Source organism: Sarcophilus harrisii, chromosome 6, assembly GCF_902635505.1.
Source record: "Sarcophilus harrisii chromosome 6, mSarHar1.11, whole genome shotgun sequence".
Classification (NCBI taxonomy): domain Eukaryota; kingdom Metazoa; phylum Chordata; class Mammalia; order Dasyuromorphia; family Dasyuridae; genus Sarcophilus; species Sarcophilus harrisii.
In genome coordinates this window covers 132,890,133-132,913,339 of record NC_045431.1, presented here as the reverse complement: position 1 = coordinate 132,913,339, position 23,207 = coordinate 132,890,133, and the positions used below count along the sequence as shown (strand labels likewise).

At 36.9% G+C, this 23,207-nt stretch overlaps 1 protein-coding gene across 4 annotated transcripts in view; it reads left to right on the top strand.

The window, feature by feature from the left end:
- Positions 1-4,450: 4,450 nt before the first annotated feature.
- The window catches only part of NPNT (nephronectin), a 111,996-nt gene continuing 93,239 nt past the window's right edge, over positions 4,451-23,207 (top strand). For all 4 annotated transcript variants that reach the window (XM_031943180.1, XM_031943178.1, XM_031943179.1 and 1 more), the window contains exons 1-2: positions 4,451-4,540; positions 8,052-8,152. In XM_031943180.1, the coding sequence (XP_031799040.1) occupies positions 4,470-4,540; positions 8,052-8,152 (172 nt within the window). In that variant the 5' untranslated portion in view covers positions 4,451-4,469. The remainder of the gene's footprint in view (positions 4,541-8,051; positions 8,153-23,207) is intronic.

The following is a 23,207-nucleotide window of genomic DNA, read 5'->3' as shown; positions in this document are numbered from 1 at the left end:
TGTACTGCAACTTTGCTAGAGTTGTTAATTATTTCAAGTCAGTTTTTTAATTGATTCTCTAGGGTTATCTAAGTATACCATCATATCATCTGTAAAGAGTAATAATTTTATTTCCTCACTTCAATTTTTTTCTTATTGATATAGTTAACATTTCTAGTACAATATTGACTAGTAGTAATAATAAGCTTTCTTGCTTCACCCCAGATCTTAATGGGAAGGCTTCTACCTTATCCTTATTATAAATAAATAAATTATAATGCTTTTTGGTGGTTTTAGAGAAACACTATCATTTTAAGGAAAACCCTATTTATTCCTATATCCTATATATATATATATATATATATATATATATATATATATATATTCCTATGTTTTAAAATCCCACCTGATCATGCTATATGTTCCTTCTGCCATATTGCAGTGATCTCCTTGCTAGTATTATATTTAAATTTCTTTACATCAGTATTGATTAGGGAATGTTTTAGCTCTTACTGACTTAAGTATTAGCACCATATTTATGTCTCAAAAGGAATTTGCTAAGAATTTTTTACCTATTTTTCCAAAGCATTTCTAAATTTGTTTGTTTTTGAGGCTGGATCTTTCAGGCTGCAAGTATAGTAGCTACTACAGGCTGGGTATTACTGTTGATCTTGACCTATTCCATTTCTGACTTGGGCTGGTCAGTCTCTCAATTTACCATATTTGTGCCATATTGTGCCAAAACAGCTTTAGCCCTTTTGTAGCTTAAAACTTCCAAACTTAAGGGATATACCAGCTTGACTTTCTAGGAGAAGGAATTGTGGGTATTAATCACCATTCTCAGCTGATTCCACACATTTTCACCAGCTATCCCCAATGTCTGGAATTTTTACATCCTTTAGGCTTATCTGGATTATTACAAGTCTTCTTGAAAATTCTGCCTTCTAAAAGAAGCTTGTCCTAGTCCCTTCAATGGTTATGCTTTCCTTCTGTTATTATGCCCAGTTTATCCTGTATTATTTTATTTCATCCTTTGTTTTTGAAGGATGTCAAAAATAATGACATCCTAGGGAAATGTCTTGGCTTGCCTGTGAATTGGATTTCAAAAAATGAGGTTAATTAGCATATCCCATATTTAATGAATTTTTGCTGTCTGTGATCACTGCTTTATTGTTTAGATATTCTATCTTTGTGATTGTTTAGTCTTTTTCAGTCATGTCTGACTCTCCATAATACCATTTGGAGGTTTTCTTGGCAAAGATATTGGAGTAGGTTGCTATTTCCTTTTCCATTTCATTTTACAGATGAGGAAACTCAGACAAACAGAGTTAAGTGACTTATTTGGGAGTCACACAGCTAATAAGTGTCTGAGGCTAGATTTGAACTCAAGAAGACATGTTTTTCTGGTTTTTATCTCCTATGCTCTCTTGCTGCACCAGCTACTCAACAGCCTCATTTTAATATCTTGCCAAGAAGCAAAATCAAATCCACTGATTCAAAATTTAGACTCTGCCATTTTTCCTTTTTTGAAAATCAGAACAATTCCTTTCCTTCTCGATTTATCCTCCATCCATTCTCCAGTTCTATATAATTAGAGAAGCTCATCCACTAATAATGACTCACTGATCATAGCTGTAAATACTTACAGTACTCTGGGATATGGTTTACTGATACCATGACTTTAACTCATTGGGGAAGAGATGCAGCACTGGGGATCTCATTGCGGATACTTTCTTACCAACTTCTCCCTTCTCTTGGATTTCAATTCTGGAGTGATCTTTTTTGATCTGTTCTTTTCAGTCCACAGGATTTGGAATGAAAAAACTCAACAATCTGGGAACAATCAACAAGTGCCAGGCACTGTACTAAATGCTGGGGACACAAGTTTAAGCAAATATAAAAGATGATGGAGACCTGAACTAGGGTGGTGGCTGTGATAAAGCAGAGTTTGGGGGGGGATGTTAGAGATTCTGTGAAGAAAAAAATGTTGACAACTGATTGGATATATGAGAAGAGAAAGAGTGAAGAATTGAACCTGACAATGAAATTGATAACTGAAAGGCTGGAAATATGGAATATTGCTTCAGAGTAATAGGAGAACTGGGAAGAGGGATGGATTTGGGTGGAAAGATAATTTGTTTTGGATATGACAAATTTGGGGCATCTATAAGATTCAATTCAAAATTCCAAGAGGTAGTAATGTAGGAATTAAATAGAAACTACCACCACATAGGAAGAACATTTTGGTTTTCCATAAAGAATACTATAGTTCAGGTCTCCAGTCCTTCCTTCTTTATTGTGACCTTCACAAGCTCTTCACCTATTTTTATTTCAAAAAACTTTTCATTCTTTTTGATAACCTGAAGACAAGTATATTACTCTGATTCTTTTAGGTTGTAGATTAACTTGTATATTTCTACTAGTAAACTTTATTTTTGCTAGGTCATTATAATAAAGACTTAAAAAACAACGGATACTATTGTTCTTTCCTAGATATTATTAAATCTCTCAATGACAGTTTTGCCTACAAGAAAGGTGTATTGAGAAGATCTCTATGTGCTCCTAAGAATCAAATTCAAAGATTAAACAGGGGCAAGTATCTTTAGAACTTAAGAGAGGGGAGAAGCTTAGATTGAAGAGGTAGGAAGAAATATGCAAGTCTGCACTTTCTGGAGGGTTTCCCTCCAGACATGGATTTACTCCTGGGACTGGTGATCGCGTCTTCGTTCTACCTGGAGGCTGCGTCAGAATTTGATGGGAGGTAAGCGGAACCTCTAGGAAGGAAAATCCCAGCTTTCGGGAGGCAGAGGACTGGAGGTGGGGGAGAAATGTTTCTCCGCTGGCTACTCAGGCTAAGGAGGCGTTGGTTAACAGCCTTGGCTGAGGTCCAGACTCTGTATAGACCCCAGCTGGGCAAAAAGGAAATCCTTGAAGCCCCTTGCTGGCATTTGCAGGGCTTTCTCACCGTTGAGGACAAGATTAAGAGAACCATATAGGCAGAACTATAAAGAATTTTTACTCATCTATTCCACAGGCTTCCATTTCTCTGTCTCAGCATGACTTTTCTTATGCCCTTCTCCAATATTCACCCAAAAGTATTTGCAAATTCTAGTCAGGAACCCAATAAACAAAGAGAAAGGGTCAGAGGAGCCACTGCTGTCTGGAACACAGCCTACATTACACTTAGAAAAATTTCATCTGTCGGAGCAAATATTTTGATTCCAATATTTTCGGGTCACATTAGGATCAGGAGCTGGAGTGGATGACAGTAAGCTGTTTTGCCTAAAAAAATGTCCCAAGCCTGAATTGGCATGTACTCATCATGTTTCTTGATGTTAAAATAGAAACTTGTTTTGCTCACAGAAAATAACTTGAAATCAAAGTCATTTGTGTTGAAATCATTTGTTTTCTTATTCTCAGGGAAAATTCCTCTTAGACCAAATGAGAGGTTAGGAAGGTAAAACTATCCAGCAACAGGCTTTTCTCGGATTTTGCATGGTTTTGGAAATCTCAAAGCAAACGTTCTTGTTATTTGTTTATTTATCTATTTACAATTACAGTCCCAACGAAATACAATTTCTCTTAGTGATTTGGGGATTTGTGAGATTATACTGTATTTTTGTGCCTTTTATCGGGGTTAATGTGTTTCTGACACGCTTGTTCATCTTCTTAGTTGAACAGACGCAAAACCACGCGACGCTCCTTTACTCTATGAGAAGGCTTGGTATTTTATTTCCTTTCGGGGGTGGGGGGGATGTTCCAAGTCACAGTTTGGGGATAGCGACTCCTGGAACTTGCCAGGTAGTAGTTACACTGAGTGCTCAGCCTTGCATGTCCATTCTCCGCGGCTGATCCCGCTCTTCTCTCCGACACCCCCGGACTAGCACTCACCTGCATCATCTGCTCCCGCTCCCGGGCCGCGCACACCGCTCATCCCCTCCCCTTCGTGGCTCCAGCTTCCTCTTCATCTCACCTTTACTTCCTATTTCCTAACAGTTAATTCTCACTGATCCCCTAAGGCTTCCCCGCGCCCTGGGGTCTGCGGCGGGCCCGCGCGCGCCCCCTCGGCCCCGGGGAGCAGGGATGCGGCCAGGCACGCGCGCGGGCTGGCGCCTTCCCCGCCCCTCGGGCTGGGCGTCTGCCCCTCTCCCCCCCTCTCTCCCTCCTTCCTCTGCAGCGCCTCCTCCGGAGCGCAGAGACCCGGAGCGGGGCTACGGGGCCCGGCCAGAGCGGTTCAGGCTGCTCTCCGGTTTCTGCTCCACCGCCCCCACCCCGCCCCCCCAGCTCCAGGAGCTGCGGGAGCCGGACCGCTGCAGTTTGGCAGCTCGGAGAGAGCAGGACCGAGGGAAGAGCGCGCGCCTCTCGGCGAGCCCCGCTGACTGTCAGCGTCGCTCCTCCCTCCAACCTGTTCCCCTCGCCGCCGCTGCGGCTGCCTCTTGTGCGTGACTCGGCCCCCGCGGGTCTGCGCTTTGCGGAGGTTCCCTCCGGACATGGATTTCCTCCTGGGACTGGTGATCGCCTCTGCCTTCTACCCGGAGGCTGCGGCGGAATTTGATGGCAGGTAAGGGAACCTCCGGGAAGGGAAATCCCACAGAGGACTGGAGGAAATGTTTCCCCGCGGGCCACTCGGGCCGGGCGGGCGTTCGTTAACGCTGAGGTCCGGACTCTGTACAGACCCCAGCTGGGCAAAAAGGAAACCCCTGAAGTCCCCTGCTGGCGTTTGCAGGGCTTCCTCGCCGTGGGGCCGGGACGGAACAAGGGAGCCACCTGTGCAGGAGAAATCACTCACTGGCCAGGTGGGGGTGCGCGCTGCGAGGCACCCGCCCCTCCCTCCGTCACATCTCTTCCCCGGCCCCCAGTCAGCCAGAGAGGATCCCAGCATGGGCGCTCTAACTACATAAAGCCCATGCCTTCCTCTCCCGGTAGGGGAGAATTCTAAACCATTCTCCTCCTTGCTTAGAAGACTGCCACGCTCCCCTAAGACGCTCATCCGCGTTTCCTCGGCCGATTTCTCCTGTGCCAAAGGGAGACTCCGAGTAACAGAGTCCCAGGTGTACTCCGACTAAGGGGGGGAAAGATGCCGCGTCCTGCGGCCCCTCTTTCCCCTCCTCCGAAGAGTTGGAGGCTGGAAAACATCCCGAAAGTAGGGGCGAAGGGAACTGTACCCCTCAGAACCAGGAGTACGGAGCCGGGGCCGGGAATGCGCATTCTGTACCCGAATAATGCATTTGCGCCCGGCGCAGACCCACGTCTGCGTGCTTTGACAGGTTGGAACAGCTCTCCTCCAGCTCCGCGCTGTCACTCAGCCGGGCCCCCCACTTCCTGCAGGCTGCGCCCTTCCTCCAGCGGGATAGGAGCAGCTGCCGGGATGGCCCGCAGTTTAAGCCGTCAGGGAACCCCTTTCTTCTAGGCCCGCGCGCTCGGGGCAGCCCGCGAACATCTTAAGTTACTCTGTATTCCAGCTGGAGGCTTCTGGGAGCGTCTGAGAGCGTCCGACAGCCTCAGGGCTCCTCTCCTTAGACTAGTGCAGCTGCTCCTGGAACTTGAACCCCGCTTCCTTAGTCTCTGAAGAAACACCCCACACCTGGTTTACCTGCAGTCTTGGAACGAATCTGCGGTGCTCGTTTGCTCTCTTGTTCCTAAAGAGAACAAGTTGGTGTAGGAGTGACGAAACGGTTGTGCGGTGATGGAGGGGAAAGTGCAGCTACTTTATACACAAGGCCGGGGAATTAGAAAATTGGGGGAACTTTTTGATGGGACGGTAAAGCGAACATTTATAGCAGGAGAACTAGACTAACTTATATTGTTCTTTTTTTATTCCATGTCCTGCTTTCCAGAGCCCCCAAGTTGGGGTGACAAATCCTACCTCATTTCTAGAGCCCCCATGCGGGGTGATTAAAATATTCCCACTTAGTGGAGAAGTGATGAGGCGGGATTCCTGAGGATGGTGAACATATGGAGTCCATTTATTCCAAGTTCTTTACCCCTTATACACCCTCATACAAACAAAGCAACACTGGGCAACACTATGGCGCACGGGGACCACATAAACAACTTGCTATTGTAGGTAGATTGCCACCTGGCACCCCTCTGCTTCAATCATAACAATACAGGTTGTCACCACCTCCTAACTTCTCTGGAAAGCCAAGAGCCCTTAGGGGAGATGGGGAGCCCAACCAGACACTGTTAGCAGCTTCCCTCTGGGCTGAAGTCGGTCTTATACCTCAGCCAGAGTTCCCCCTACACAATGCAATTTCAATGCAAACTTTAACTACACAAATTTTACACTAATAGCAAGAAATTCATCAAATACACATGAGCACTAATTTTATGGATTCTTTAAAAAAAATCAAAAATAGGCATATCCATATTTTTTTTTTTGCAAGAAACTGAAAATCCCTCAAGCTTACTAGAGAAGAGAAATCATTAACAACAAAAGTGTCTAAAAGAAGAATGTATAGAAAACCAATATCAAGCATAGTGCTTCTACCTTCTGTTAAGTGGATACTGTGTATCCTTAGGCTGTCAAAATATATCTTCCATGTATTACTTTTAGTTTTGCTCTTACATAATAGCATACTATGCTATTATGTGATACATGACATCATTATATATGGAATTACAGTTGAGAGTTTAGAGTTTTTTAAAGCTCTTTCACTTGCCTTGTTATCTGATCCTCAGAACAACTGGGTCAGATAAAGCAAAGGGTAATGCCCAAGTGCTTTACAAATGCTAAATCTTATTTAGTGCTCACAAACCATCCTGGGAGGTAAATGCTGTTATTATCCCCCATTTTATAGTACTCTGAGGCAGGCATAGGTTAAGTGACTACATGATCATAGAAATTAACTGATTCTGGAATTGAACTCAGATCTCCCTCATTCCAAGTCCAGGGTTCTATCCGCTTGTGACTTAGTTGCTCTGAATGAGATGTTATTATCCCCCTTTATTTGGCTTGTAAGTAGGCAGAGATAGGAAGAGTAGAACTCAAGTCTTCAGACTTCTTTTCCCTTACTCTTCCATTTGTACCTACTCTGTCACATAGAATAAAGAGGAAGGATTATTGACAAAGAAAACTTTCTGTTTCTAGTTAGATATCTCCAAGATTGTTATAGTGAAAATTTTTGTAAAACTTTTTTATTTTGCTGCTAAAATTTTCCTCAAGTGCTTTTGGTGGAGAATTTTAAAAAGGCATCTCTTCAAATCACTTCTATCTTATTCAAACTATATCTCAGATGGGGAAAGATAATCTCTTTTTCTTCCCACATTTATATAAGAAAGAAAGTAAAGATTACTTTTGTTCTTTGTTTTTGCAAATTTAGCATTAGTTTTTAATCATTTATGTAGAATAAGTCAAAGCTTTTGATTGGTGAGTGGTAATAGGTCACTAGGAACAAGGTTTTAATACTCATTTTATGACTGGGGGAAATTAGTCATTAAGAAAATTTGTTTTTGCTGCTTCTAGAGAGTGGCTATCCACTATTTGAGGCTTTCACTGTGGGAGTTAGTTCATAATGAATATTATTGTAAAAGCAAGTTCAACTTTCATCTACCTGAAAGTTTGATTTTTAAAATCTCCATACATAGAGGACAAGTTTGGAAGAGAATTCTATATCTCTCTGCCTAGAAATATGCCTCTACCTAGAAATTGGTACACTATTTCTTTTTTTTTTTTTCTTTTTTTTTAAATGGATTTCTTTTTTTTTTTTTAATTTATTTATTTATTTATTTTTTATTTAATAGCCTTTTATTTACAGGATATATACGTAGGTAACTTTACAGCATTAACAATTGCCAAACCTCTTGTTCCAATTTTTCACCTCTTACCCCCCCACCCCCTCCCCTAAATGGCAGGATGACCAGTAGATGTTAAATATATTAAAATATAACTTAGATACACAATAAGTATACATGACCAAAACATTATTTTGCTGTACAAAAAGAATCAGACTCTGAATTATTGTACAATTAGCTTGTGGTACACTATTTCTAATAAACTCACAGAGAAGCTCACTTTTTAATTTCCAAAATATATTTATCTGATTTTTCTTTTCTTTCTTCTTTTTTTGTAGGTGGCCGAGACAAATAGTGTCCTCCATTGGATTATGCCGTTATGGTAGTAGGATTGATTGCTGCTGGGGCTGGGCCCGCCAGTCATGGGGACAGTGTCATCGTGAGTATTGTCACTGCTTCGGCTTTTAGCCACCTGGAAGGAGGGGCTTTTCACAGTCATTAATGGCTTTCACTCTATCCAGTGCAGGGCTTATTACAGAACAAGGCTTGGCACGTGCAGGTCTGATGTTTAAGTTTTCATATACAGTGTCGGGTTCCTTATCTTGCCCTTTTCTAACCTGTCCTACCTTTGTTGTGTTGCCAATTCTGTTGTTCATAGAGAACCACTCAGGATTTCCCTTAATTGTTTGTCCCTAATATTTCTAGTTTCTGCTTTCTTATCAAATTTCTGCTCCAGGCTTCAAGATGAGGCATGATAATAAGTCTAGACTGTATTTATATTAAATAAGCCTTGAACCTGATGACACTGGTACAGTATTTGCCACAACTGTTATGTAAGATGACCCATTTATAAAACATGTTCTTGAAGTCATACAGTGCAATCTGAATAGCTCACCCAACATGATCAAATACAATTTCATGGCAACTAAAAGAAATTAATTCCAAATTAATTCTATACTGTTAAATCAATGCCATCTAACCTGTGCTTAGTCAGTACATTGATTATACTTTTTCCATGGTCATAAAAAACAACATTTTCTATAGAAAGATCAATACAGGGTTGCATACATCCTGTGAGCTGGGGAAGGTCAAACTCAGGATTATAACATTTCCTTAAAGCTAGGAATCCCCTCTTTATAAACCAAACTATTAAAAAATGATCACAGAATTGTTCACTTGAGCCCTGGGATCCCTAGGATTTCTCCAAGACTTAAGAGGACAGGTTTGGGCATGCTGGCCCTGGAAATTTGTCAAGGCCAGTTTTGCATTTGCTAGCAAATATTATTCTGTAGCAATAATTTAGAAGACAAATCATTTGAAAAAATAGAAGGTAAGAAGGCCCATATTAGAAAGGAAGGATCCCATTTTAGAGGTCTAGTTAAGACAGTTAAATGAAGTTAACTCCTAATTAAGCTAGGAGTTTCCATTGCACTTCTAAGCTCTAGAAGTATTTCAACTTCATGCCTTTCTTAAATTTCAGAGTAGAGAGTGTGTGATAAGGCTCATTCATGCTAATTAGACTACTTATTTAGCCTTGTTTTGTAGTATGTGGCAAAGCAGTAGTATGTTATGTTTTATTAAGGACTTTATATAGAAATAGAAGGGAAGTTAATCCCTCAAAAGAGAAAGGTGCTAGGGGATATTTTGTGGCTCCCTAGCATAGTGCCAGATGAGAAGGCTTATTTTGCAAGTCTCTAATTCAGAGATGTTGACCTATATTGAAAGAGAGCAAGAAAGTCTTCTATCCTTCTATTCCTGAGTGGCCAGCTGGTACAGATACTCTTAAAGGGTGGCAATGATTTCCTGTTGCCCTGCTGATAGCTCTGTTTCTAGGGAATTTCCATCGTGAATCCCAGTGGCAGTTGGATGAATACAGTTCCTCAGCTCCACCCAGAATAAGCAGCCACATTGGCAAGACTCCCAGGAGCAGGAGAGGAGAGAGCCTTACTCTGAGGCAAAGTGCCAACAGGAAAGCAGAGGAGTTAGGAGTACATGTATCTTTAGCTAAAATGTGCTATTGGAGCATTTTAAGTGAGAACACCATGTGCCCTTGGGAGGGCCACAACATTCCCAGAGGAATGTCAGAGGCGGCATCTCCAGCTGTTCCACAATTCTTTTTTCCATGTCCCTTTCCCCCTAAATTCCCCTAAATGCAATTTCTGCATCTGAATTATTTTCAAAGTTCTGTAACAATGACAATATAAATGGAGAATCCATACAGGTTTTGGACAAGTCTTTCCATGATAATGCTCTTAACAATTATCAGGAATGTGATACTTCTTAGAAGAAGAAAAAAAAATCTTCAGGAGCAATCAGAAATTATTAACCTCTATTAATTTTTCCATTGGTGTTGTTAAAAAAATTATTCCTTACAAGTCATCAAAAGTATTGTAGTTATGGAAGTTTGAGCTGAAGTTCCCTTTGAGGTTAAGTAACAATCCATCCGATGTCATATTCTGGATTTCTGCCACATCTTCAGCTACAATCTGCTCCGTATCTTTTGATCCGTTTTTTTGTCATTCTCCAAAATTTTATTCCCTAATTTTTAACATTAATTTTTGTTAGATTTTGAGTTCCAGTTTTTTTCTCCTTTCCTCTCTCTCCAAGACAGCAAATCTGATATAGGTTATATATGTACAATCATTTTAAACATTTTCTATATTAGTCACATTGTGAAAGAAAAATCGGAACAAAAAGGAAAAACCACAAGAAAGGAAAAAACAAAAAGTGAAAATAGTATGCACTGATCTACATTCAGCCTCCATAGTTATTTCTCTGGATGGCATTTCCCATCACAAGTCTAGTTCTTCCATTCTTTTTGATGTATTAGAGGAATGTCTGTGAGCAAGAATGTGGGTGGCCCACCAAAATAGTAAGACCCTGTCACGGTGCTGGGTAAATGGGTGCAGGTAGACTTTCATATCTTTTAATTCCCCATCCTTGTTCAGTTGCATATGCATATATGTGCATATAATACTTTGATATTGAAGAATACAATAATTTGTTCCACTCATTGATTAAAGAATTAAAAACATTGCTTTGAATATGAAACCCTTATGTAACAATAATAGTAGCTAGTATTTACATAGTGCTTTAAAGTTTGCAAAGCACTTTATAAACATTATCTCATTTGATCCTCACAGCAACCCTAGAGAGGCAAGTGCTATTATTATCTCTATTTTACAAAAGAGGGTCAGTATCACACAACTAAGTTGCTGAGGCTAGATTTGAACTCAGATCTTTTTGACTCTAAATTTACTGTTGAGGGTGGGAAGAAGAAGAGAAACTCAAGATATTGTAATATCTAGTAACTCTGCACATTAAGGAATTTTAAAAAATTATATTCTAGTCAATCTATGAACCTATTTATGTGAATATTCCCTTCTACAATGCACTCAGATCATAATCCATCTATGCCTACCTCTCCTGTTTGATTCCTCCATTCCTTCCCATAAATTCACTCTGTAGAGCCCATCCAAAAAGTTGTTGATTTTCTTCGCTTTCCTGACATAACAGAGATACAAGTGAATTATAAGTTTGTAGCTGTTAGAAAGGATCTTAAAGGCCATGAAGACCAGCCCCATCATTTTCCCAGATAAGAAAACCTAACCAAGGCCACACAATTAATAAATAACTGAGGCCACCCACATTGTTTGTTTGTTTGTTTGTTCACCCATTTCTTCCATGACATCCTTTACCCCATTTCTTCCTTGTTCTTCCCTGTAATGTGTAACTTTCAGCGTAGAGACACTATGGGTCTTTCCTTTGCCCTTTGAATGATTTTCAATTTTACTTCTTTCAAAACCTGCCATGCTCTTGACTGCTTTCATATTTTGCAGAGTTTTTTTTCCCCCATCTTTTCCATCATTATTCATTTAATTTACTTACTTGAACTTAGTAGAAGAGGGAAGCATATTTTCAAGTATGACCTTCTCATTATTCTTTCTGCCTCTCAGAACAAATATGTTTCCAGATGCATACGCATACATATTCATGGCTCAAAATAATTACGAACTCTATATAATCTAGGACTTAAGTTCATAGAATTCTGTTTCACTCGAAAATTGTTTGTCATCAAGAAGCAAAGTCAGGATTATGCCCACTTTTACAACTCTCAGAGTATGACAATTTTTCAAATTTCTTTTGAAAAATATAAACTAATTCAGATTCATAGAAAGAAGGGCCAAATAGTTCCTCCATGGATCTGTTGGCAGCATTTACAATGGTTTAGCTCTGATTCTGCTTCATTTGTGGTTTCTTTAAGAATCCCATGTATTTCTTGTGCGTTTAAAACTAGAGTACAACCACACTAATTGTCCCTTTTGGGCATGCTAGAGTCCTAGTTGGAAGCCTCCCCACTATACTTTTATGTTTTTCATAATTATATAGGAACCCTGTTTCTACAGAATTCCCAAATATAACTTTGTGAATGTTCTGATTGTTGGAACAATTAAATATGGGATATATAGAGAGAGTTGAAAGATAGTCCATATGTATAGAATAGAGCCTAATATTGAAGGACATTGACTTGTGAATTAGGAATCCTTGATTTAAAACTTAATTGAAACTGTGGAAGGCACTTGACTTTTCAGTTTGTCATCTATAATAAACAAGGGAGGTAGTACAGAGCCTGCTAGACTTGGAGTCTGGGAGTCTTGAATTCAAATTCTGCCACAGATACCCTGGCCATGTCACATCAGTTCTTTTAACATCATTTTCCTCATTTGTAAAATGGAAATAAAAATAGCACATAGTTGCCAGTGTTATTGTGAGACTCAAATAAAATGCCTGCCTTGGGGAACTATATAAAGTGGCTGGGTAGTCTACTTCTGGCCATCTCAAAGGAAGCTTATCAGGAAAAAATTCTGTGAATTAAATTTGATATAATCTTTCAGAAAGTTCAAAGCATTACAAATTAAATCATGGGAAATGTACTTTGTAATAGATAAATGTAACATCAAAGGTTTCCCTCATAGAAAAATGTCAGTGATTAGGAAATTCAATTCTTAATTTTTTTTTAAGCAAGAGTCTCTAAATTTCAGCTAACTATGCCTGAGCTTATAAGGAAGAGAGGAAGTTTGAATGCTAAGGTCATTCTATAAAGATGTCCTTCTTCTATAAATAGAAATCTAAAAAATCATTAATTGGAGAGCACAGCAAAGTCTAATGAACCCCATGTCCCAGAACATGGATACTTTTATGAAGAAAGATCAGTTAGGTGCTAGACCTTTCTTTGGATCTCAGAATTGAGAGACACATCACATGTTATATTTTAAGTTGCTAACTAGCTGTCTCATGTTTGCGGTGTTCTGGTTTGTAGTTCAGGGGTTCTTTTAAATATTTTGTGTTATTAAATACTTTGACAATCTGATGAAACCCATCGACCCTTTCTCAGAATATTATATTTAAATGCATAAAACAGGATGCCTAGGACTACAAATAAAACCAATTATGTTGAAACATAGTTATATAAAATTTTTAAACAAGTTTGTGGTTCCCAGGTTAAGAATCTTTCCTGTAGAGGGAAATGGAAGCAACTAGCCATCAAGACATCAAAATTGCTAAGAATAATTTTCCCCATGACCACATCCAATCAGAGTTTCACATTCAGTCAGAAAGCCTCCTTTCCATTGTTTAGTCAGACCTGAGAAGCAAGCAGTACAAAAAAAGATCAGAGAGGCTATTAGAGCAGACATCAAAGCTACTAACATTTTTCTGCCTACACCTCTTTCCTGATCCAACACCATTGCCTCACCTGCCACAGAATACCCACCTTTTTGCAAGGCCAGACAGACAGATCATACACAATAAAAGTTGTTCAAACATTTAATGAATGTTAATTTGCCAATTTGATAATTATATATGTGTGTGTGTGTGTATATGTGTGTATTCAGTGAACCATTTCTTCTTATCACTTATGAGTCAAGAACACTAACAGGAGAGATGGAGGAATGGTCATCCCCTTTTCCCTTAATTGAACAACTTTTATTGTAAAGGAAAGTTTAGGTAGTTTGTAACAGAGTAGCATAATAGAGTTTGGGAACTAGAAGAGACCATAGCAATCATCTAATTAGTGTTATGTTAATCTTATAGATGAGGAAATTAAAGTTTAAAAAGGGAAATTATTTGTCCAAGATCAAACAAAGAGTCCCACAAGGAGGACTCAGGTACTGAAATAATTTTAACTGATGGTCATAGAATATATTTGCTTCCTAATTTGTGCCATTCTCTGCTTTTAAACCTTTTCAATATCTTAATAAGTAGCTCATTTTAACTGTATTTTCATTTGCTCTACTTCATTGAAGTAAGGGGAGACCTTAGATCAATTTTTATTCATTCATACTAGACGAAGTAGATTTAAAGCCTGGCTTTTGCATGATTTATAAGTTAAGTGATTGCTCTGAAATATTTAGGAAAAACATGCAGAATACTTAGATTTTATGTTTTCTTATAGTAATCTCTGACCATAGTATTTTTGCTCATAAGTTTGGCTATGTAGGTGGTAACGCTTCTATATAGAAAGCATTGTATAAATATGAAAATATATACACAGAGAGACATACAAACACACATATAGACATACACACACAGACCAAGAATTTGGTTGCAAGTTTCAACAGAGCTATTCAGTTTCTGGATTTTGGCTGACAATAACCAATTTGTGGTTTCCAAAGGAAATTATGTGAAATAGAGTGGTTTGTATCATTTCTTCACAAGACAAGGTAAAATGTAGGTTTGTTTTTGTGTTTCACTTGGAGATCTTGGGTTGATAGAAAATCTAAGCACAGCATGAATCTTTGCTATGTGAAGAAGTTCTTTTCTCCCCTCCCTTTTAAACCTCTAAACCAACTCCCCCCCCAAATTTGCAGATAAATACTTTGAATCAAAAACCTTTGATTATGTTACTAGGATTGCAAGTCATAGATCTAGAGCTAGAAAGGACCTTATAGATTACTCATCATATTCCCCTCATTTTGCAGATAAGGAAACTGAGGCAGTCACACACACACACACACACACACATATATATATATATAAAAGTGTAAAATATATACATATATATTTCTCTAAATACATGCAAAGATAGTTTTCAACATTCACCTCTGCAAAACCTTGTGTTCCAAATTTTTCCTCCTCCCTCTTCTCCCCCATCCCCTAGCCAGCAAGCAATCCAATATAGGTTAAACATGTGCAGTTCTTCTGAACATATTTTGATATTCATCATGCTGAGGCAATCATTCTTTTTCATTCTACCACACTTTTTTTTTTGTTCAATTCTGTGATTCCATTTGGTTTTGTTTGTTTGTTTTGGGAAATAACCTATAGTGATTTGTCATTTCCCTTTCTGGTTCATTTTATAGAGGAGGAACTCATTCAAATACAATTGATTGATTTGCTCAAGGTCACACAGCTAATAAGAATTTGAGGGTCGGATTTGAATTCACAAAGATGAATCTTCCTAACTCTGGCATACCCAGCACTCCATTCACTGTACCTTCTAACTGCTCCACTTTAGGTTGGTGATAAGGCTATCGTAAAGCTGGTGCCAATGGATGAAATCATTTGAAGTTATACAAGAAGATTAATATATCATTAATATTGCATCCTAGTTAGGACCAAACCTTCTCACAAGTGGACAGGCAATAAGCATTTATTAAGCATGTACTGAGTGCTGGTGCTGAGAGTATAAACACAAACAAAAGAAAGGCTGCCCCTGCCCTCAAGGAAATGACATTTTAAAGGAGAAAGACAATGATTAAAAAGGAGCTGAAAAACCCAAAAGTAGAGATGAAGACAAGGCACCCACATGGGGACAAAGTCCAGAATTGGAGAGGAATGAAGGATGATTTGCTTGGACTCCTCCTTTAAATGGCAGGTTGGAAGGAACTAATCGATGGGGACTGGGAGGCAGCATTATGAAGGGGAGATTCTAGGGGTAAATAATTAACCTACTAAGTTTAATTTTTATTTCTATTGCTAAAGACTCCCCTTTAACGTTGGATAACTCTAAGTAAATGAAGTTATTTTCAATTTCATCAATCTCCTTTTCTATACTAGACAAATTAGTTTGTACTAGTGCTGGAGGCTGAATATTAGCTTTTAGATATGATCATTTACATCTTAGAGATCCTAAGATGTAACGCTAAAAATCTAGACTTCATTTACTGTTTTTATTGATTGTCTAGATTTAAGAAAAAAAAAAGAGAAAATGGTCAAATACAGACTAAACTTAAAGTGTGTTGACTAAATATATATATTTTTAACTCTTACACATTTATCAGTTACCCTTTCTCTTCCCGTCCTCCCACACTCAACAGACGTTTTCATTTGCTTAAAAACCAAATTTAATTTAACCTTATCAATTGGGGGGAGGGAAGCAACAACAAAAAGAAGCACAGTCCACAAAGTTTCTAATTCTCTGCAAATGATAAGGACTTAAAGATTTTGAGCTAGTATATGTATGAAATATTTTTTGCTTTCTTGTTTTGATTTTTGGAAAACTTTTTAAAAATCATCATGTGTGACATAGGACAGTTTATAGGAAAACTTCATTGTAGAAAGATTACCCTTAGTTTTAAAACACAAGAATACAAACAACAAAAAATGTTGACCACTCCAAAGTGTGCTCAATTATCATCAATAGTATCCTACATTAATGTAGGATGAGGATAAAAATCAGTGCTATAGTTGAGACATTCTTAATGTGTGTGTGTGTGTGTGTGTGTGTGTGTGTGTGTGTGTGTTTGTTGCTGTAGTGGTTTAGTGAATGGTCCTTGAACATGGGTTCAGGATAGCTTGAGTTCATATCTTGTCCCAGATGAATCTATCTTTATAATCCTGGGCAAGTCACTTCCTTTCTCAGCCTTAATTTCTTCATCTGTAAAACAGACATAATAATATCACCTACCTCAAAAGATTTTTGTGAGGATTAATGAGCAAGCACCTGTAAGAGTACTCTACAAGTCTCAATTAAATAAATTCTAGCAAAACTTTTAGACCTTTTTTTCAAAATAATATTTTTAAATGAATCAAATAAAATCTATATCATTATAATGGAAACCAATTATATTGAAATATTTTATAATATAATTATTAATATAACTTATTTCTCCCATTTTCAAATTTATCATTTATTTCTAACATTTGAAAAAATTTTGAGTTCTGAATTCTTTTCTTCCCACTCCCCCCCCCCCCTATTGTGAAGGGAAGAAATGTGATATCAATTAAATGTGAAATTATATGAAACATTTCTATATTAGCTATAGTGGGGAAAAAGCAAGAAAAATAAAGTGGAAAAAATATGCTTTAATGTGTATTTAGATTCCTTTTTTTTAGTGGATAGCATTTTTTATAATTGTCCTTTAGAATTATCTTGGATCATTGTATTAATCAACGTAGCTAAGTTTTTCATAGATGATCATCATTATGATATTCTTACTGTTTACAAGGGTCTCATAGTTCTGCTCACTTTACTTTGTATTAATTCATATAAATCCTCCCAGGTTTTTTCTGAAACCATCATCCTTACAATTTCTTATTGCACAATAGTATTCCATATACTACTTCACATACAACTTCTTCAGACCTTCCCCAATTGATTGGCATCTCCTCAATTTCCAACTCTTTGTCATCACAAAATGATCTGGTATAAATATTTTTGGGCATATTTTGGTTCCTTTTCCTTTTTGTTTTTTTATCTCTTTAGAATATAGATCTAGTAGTGGTATTGCTGAGTCAACAAGATATTGATTGCTCTTTGGGTATAATTCTAAATTGCTGTCCAGAATGGCTGGATCAGTTTGTAAGTCCACCTATAATGTATTAGTGCCTCAATTTTCCCTCCAACATTTACCATTTTTTTTCTGTCATATTAGTCAATCTGATAGGTGTGAGGTAGTATCTCAGAGTTGTTTTAATTTTCATTTTTCTAATCAATAGATATTCAGAGCATTTTTTCATGTGATTATAGATGGATTTTATTTTTTTTTCTGAAAACTAGGGGTTCATATTCTTTGACCTTTTATCAGTTGGGGAATTCTTATACATTTGACTCAGTTCTGTATCTATTTGAGAAATGAAACTTTTATCAGAGAAACTTGCTAGAAAAAATTTCCTCCCAAGTTTCCAATTTCCTTCTACTCTTAGCTGCATTGACTCTGTACAAAGCCTTTTTATTTTAATTGACATTGAAATACATTTATAAAGAAAATTGTAATAGTAAGTTCACAAACCCCAGGTTAAAAACCCTAGCAGCATAGACTATCTTAGAAACTCCCTTGCAGTGTATTTTTTCACCTAATTCTGAATCCCAGAATCTTTAAGAACTGAATTTTTCTCTTAAGAATTTCCTTTTCTATGATAGAATTAGAATGTATTTTTGAGCTATTGCCCTTCTTAAAGAGATCAAGTATATCTTGCTCTTCAAAATCTTAAATAGCCTTGAACTTTCAAAATAAAATTATTTGCCAGAAAACATGACATATTAGGTTGGTAGTTTTTGAGAACAGAGAATATAGATAGCATTAGAAAATCTATAGATAAGGAGTGAGGAATCTCAGAGATCATATAGTTCTATGCCTTACCTAATATTACTAACTTCTTTGCAACATCCCTCACTTTTTAGTTATTCATATTTTCTCCCTTAATTTTATTTATTTATTTATTTTTGATTTTTTTTTTTTCAGGAGGGGGGAGCAAGACCATTGGGGTTAGATGATTTGCTCAGGATCACACAGCTAAGAAGTGTTAAATGTCTGAAGCTATATTTGAACTTCAGGTCCTTCTGCTTCAGGGCCAGATGCACCATTTTACTACTGCACCATTTAGCTGCCCCCCCCTTAATTTTATGTAATATGACATCTACTAATTATCTTTTTTATTAAAACTTTTTATTTTTGAAAGGTATGCATAGATAATTTTTAACATTCACCTTTGCAATACCTTGTGTCGCAAAATTTTTCCACAATTATTATGCTGCACAAGAAAAATCAAGTCAAAAGAAAAAAAATGAGAAAGAAAACAAAATTCAAGCAAACAAAAACAAAAAAGGTAAAAGCAATATGTTGTAATCCATACCCACAATCCTCTCTCTGTGTTCAGATGTCTCTCTCCATCATAAGACCATTAGAACTGGCCTGAATTACCTCACTGTGGAAAAGAGCCATGTCCATCAGAATTGATCATCATGTAATCTTGCTGTTGCTGTCATCTAATAATTTTCAGATTTAACAAATATTATAACTAATTCATGTAGAACTTGAGCCTTCCAGGAAAGAATGCAATCATATCAAATTAGGCAGCCTGGAGTCATAATACATATAGTATTGTTGAGATTGGAGGTAAGAAGACTTGAGTTTGAATCCTGTCTCAAACAATTATGAGCTTTATGATACTAAATTTTCTCTTAGCCTTAGTTTTCCCATCTGAAAAGTGAATATAATAATAGCACTACCTCATAGAGTTTTTGTGAGGATCAAATGAGATAATACACTGCAACTCTTAGTAAAGGAAATAGTTCAGTTTCTGGGAGGTCGGTTGTCAGATGAACTATTAACTATCTGTCAATGGTACAATGAAATGTACCATTTCATTTTTTTTAAGGTTATAATGGTAGCATTATTTTCTTTTACTGTTCTTTATCTCTCCATTAAATACCTTTTGAATCAATTATTTATTGTTAAAGATGAATGATGATTGTGCTGTGTCCTCCAGTAAAAGCTGAGAAAAGAGACAGAAAAGACATAGAATAGGCATACCTGAGGATTTAACTCATGTGATGAATTCTTTTGGCTACAGCAATTCCTAAAAACTGTCTTCTAAGGTATGGAGGAATTATGAGTTATGCCAGTAGAACTGCCTTCGCATTAATGAAATCAAACATCTTTTAAAATACTAAAATAAGATGATTTTTGATGGACTCAAATTTTAAGAATTAATTGAAAAATTGACTTTGAATAAGGTTCTTTGAAAGGTACTTTCTAACCCCAATGACTGTGACGGATTAATAAGCTCAGAAGCAAAAATGATAGAAACTACAGGAAACTATAAATGGAACAGAATGTTTTTGTGAAGAGAGGAGCAGGGGAATTGGCAGATGACAAAGACCCCCCCCCCCATACATGGCCATTTCACTTTATTAAAATGGAGAAACTCTTGATAAGTAAAGAATGAGTATTTCTGAAATGGTATTCCCCTTTATCTCAGTAGTGCTTATGGAGAATTCCACCTATTTTTGTGTTTTCAGTAGGCTACTGTGATCCCTCTGGTAGAAGGTGAAGAGTTAGCATCTTTTATCATTACCCATCTGCTTTCCTCTCCTCAAAAAGACATCTGGCTGACAAAGGATTGCATGAAATTTATCTAGCTGCCAGGATCTCCCCTTCCTTTCAGAAGGTTCCTGCCCATAAGCTGCCTACCTCTCTCAAAAATGTTGTATGCTTAAGACTTCCCTGCTAGTATTCACAAGTTCTTCCAGAAATTAATCCATGGATCATGTAGCATCTTAGCCAAAGAATACAATTTTGAAATTAGTTTACCTATTTATTTCTTATAGCCATAATTCTAATAAGGTAATTGTGAAAAATTTAATATTTGAATAAGTTAATTTGAAATTTAAAATGCCATTTAAAAGAGGAAGATTTACTCCTTCAATTTATCTCTATTCCATTTTTCTTTGTTTTCATCATTTAAAAAGGTTAAAAGCATATATAACAGAAATATGATTTATATTTGGTAATCAGTTATAGGGATGATCAGATGAGGTAATATATAAAAAGTACTTTTTAAACCTTAAAGTGCTATATAAGTATTAGCCATTATCATTATAACTTGTGAAATTATATTCTCCATAAATAAACATGAATACTTATATACTTTTAGCAAAGCAGGTCACTATTCCTCCATAAATTTGTAAAACTGTGTGAATTAAACTATGGCAAAAAAAGAAGGAAAAATCCTTCATCATCTTGCAGTCAACCTTATTATATAATATTTTGTGTTTATACATACATACACATTTTCTCTTATTTATATATACATATGTGTGTGTACATTATACATATGTGATATATATATATATACATATTTCTATCCATTAAAATAAATATCTAGAAGTTTTAAACTTCCACTAAAGTTATATTCTGTTGCCTTATTATTGCATGGAGGTGGTCTTGAGTTCTCAAAGGTTATGCTAGTAAAAGACTTACTGAGATGAAAAGACATTGAATATGAGTATGGAACATCTGTTGATCAAAGACAACCAACCAAATCAATCAACAAATATTTATTAAATTCATTTTGTGCCAAGTTCTGTGTTCAGTGCCAGGGATACAAGGATGAGTATGAAATAGTCCTTTTCATTTGATTGGGAGAAGTAACATATACATATTTTAAGTATACCCAAATATATTGTTGTTTTCCAGTTGTATTCAACTCTACCTGATCCCATGGATTTGGGATTTTCTTGGCAAAGTACTAGAGTGGTTTGCCATTTCCTTCTCCAGTGTTTCCTCATTTTCCAGATGAGGCACACAGGGGTTAAGTGACTTGCATGGGGTCACACAGCTAATAAGTGTCTGAGATCAAATGGGAACTTAGATATTTCTGATTCCAAGCCTGATGCTCTATCCACTTCACCATTCATATATATATAAAGGTATTAAGTATGTGGGGAGAAATGCGAAGAGATGGAGGAATCAGAAAAGGCCTCATAGAGGAGATAACATTTAACCTGAGTTTTGAAGGAAACTAGAAGAGGAACTGAAGGAGTACATTCTAAGTATTGGTGACAGCCAGTAGAAAAGCACAGAGATGGAGCATCAATTGTGAGGAAGAGCAAAAGCGTCAATTTATCTGAACCAAAGAGTGGGGTGAAAGAAAAATATAAGTAAGATTAGAAATGTAGGTTGAGTCCAGATTGTAAAAGGCTTTAAATGTCAAGCAGAGGAGCTACTAGAGTTTCTTGATGAGGAGCTTAATATTGTCTGGCTTTTGTTTTGTTTTGTTTTGTTTTTTTAGTAGTATTTAGTTACTTCTTCCTTGTGTTGTTACTCCTTCCTATCTATCTAGATAGGATTTAGGTAGATAGATAGGAGAAGGGGAAGATATGATGGCTATTAGGAGGCTGTTAAACTACTCTAAGCAGGAAGTGATAAGGGTCTGAACTGAGGTGGTGGCTGGGTGAAGAGAGAAAAGGAGGCAATCTTGGCTCTACTTAGAGACATGAAACTAGGAATTTAGATACAAAGAACTCTAGACAAAGAGAGGTGATGGACTCAAAGGACAGATCAATGCATATTTGGGAGGTGGGTGGAACTTGGCTAATGTGAGGGTTTATTTTGCTTGCTGGTTTTGTTTCCCTTGCTTTTTTAATGAAGAAGAAGTAAAAGGAAGAAGATTCAGAACTGAAAATAAAATAAAATTTAAAATTTAAAAATGAGGATGGAAGGTTAGCTATGTGGGAGTAAATTATTTTTCTGAAAAAATTCACATAGACCATTTCCTAAGGCAAGAAGGGATTATAATATATATGAAGGAAATATCTGCGTGAATTAAATCATAGTTATTTTGAAGTATTAAGTAAACATATAGAAGATAAATCATGGATAATAACTGGAATACAGTGTCCAGATCAATACAATCTAATTGATGGTTCTTCAGAGATGACTTTAATACAGGTCCATTGAATTGTATTAATTCTTAGTTAATAAAGATGTTTTTAAAAATAACTCACATTTAGATACATTTTCCATATAAGTGTATATTTTAACATATAACAATAATAAGGGAGGGAATAGAGCTGTGATTTCAGTGATTGAAGAAAACTCTACTATTACAAGTTGACACTTTTACCACAGCTTAGTGTCTCAGTGAATTGCTTAAAACATAAAGAAGTTTCTGATCCTAAGATCAGGACTCTATCTGTTTTAGCATGATACCGTTTACAATCACAATATAGTTACTAATGAAGTTTTTTTAATTAAAAAAATATATGTATTTTCTCTCTATCCATTTGGAAATTTAAAAAATCAATAATTTCCTAACAAATACGTATAGCCCAGAAAAACAAATGCTCACATTTGCCATATTCAGTAATTTATGTCTCATTCTGCTTCATCTTTGGTTCTTTAGAATCAATGCTTATCATTGCATGGCTCAGAGTTTTAAAGTTTTTGTAAGCTGTTTTTCTTAATAATATCAAAATATAAATTGTTTTTCTAATTCTTTCACTTCACTCTATATCAGTTCATTGAAATTGTCTATTTCATCATGGCAGATGACACAGAAATATTCCCTTACATTCATATGTTATAATTTGTTTAGCCATTCCCCCCAAAGTGGTTACCCTTTTAGTTTCTGGTTCTTTATTACTCACTACAAAACCAGCAGCTATAAATATTTTTGTATTTGTGGATCTTTCTCCCCCTTTCTTTGATTTGGGAGGCATTGTCTTTAGGCCTAATAGTATTATTGCTAGATATCCACTTTAATAATTC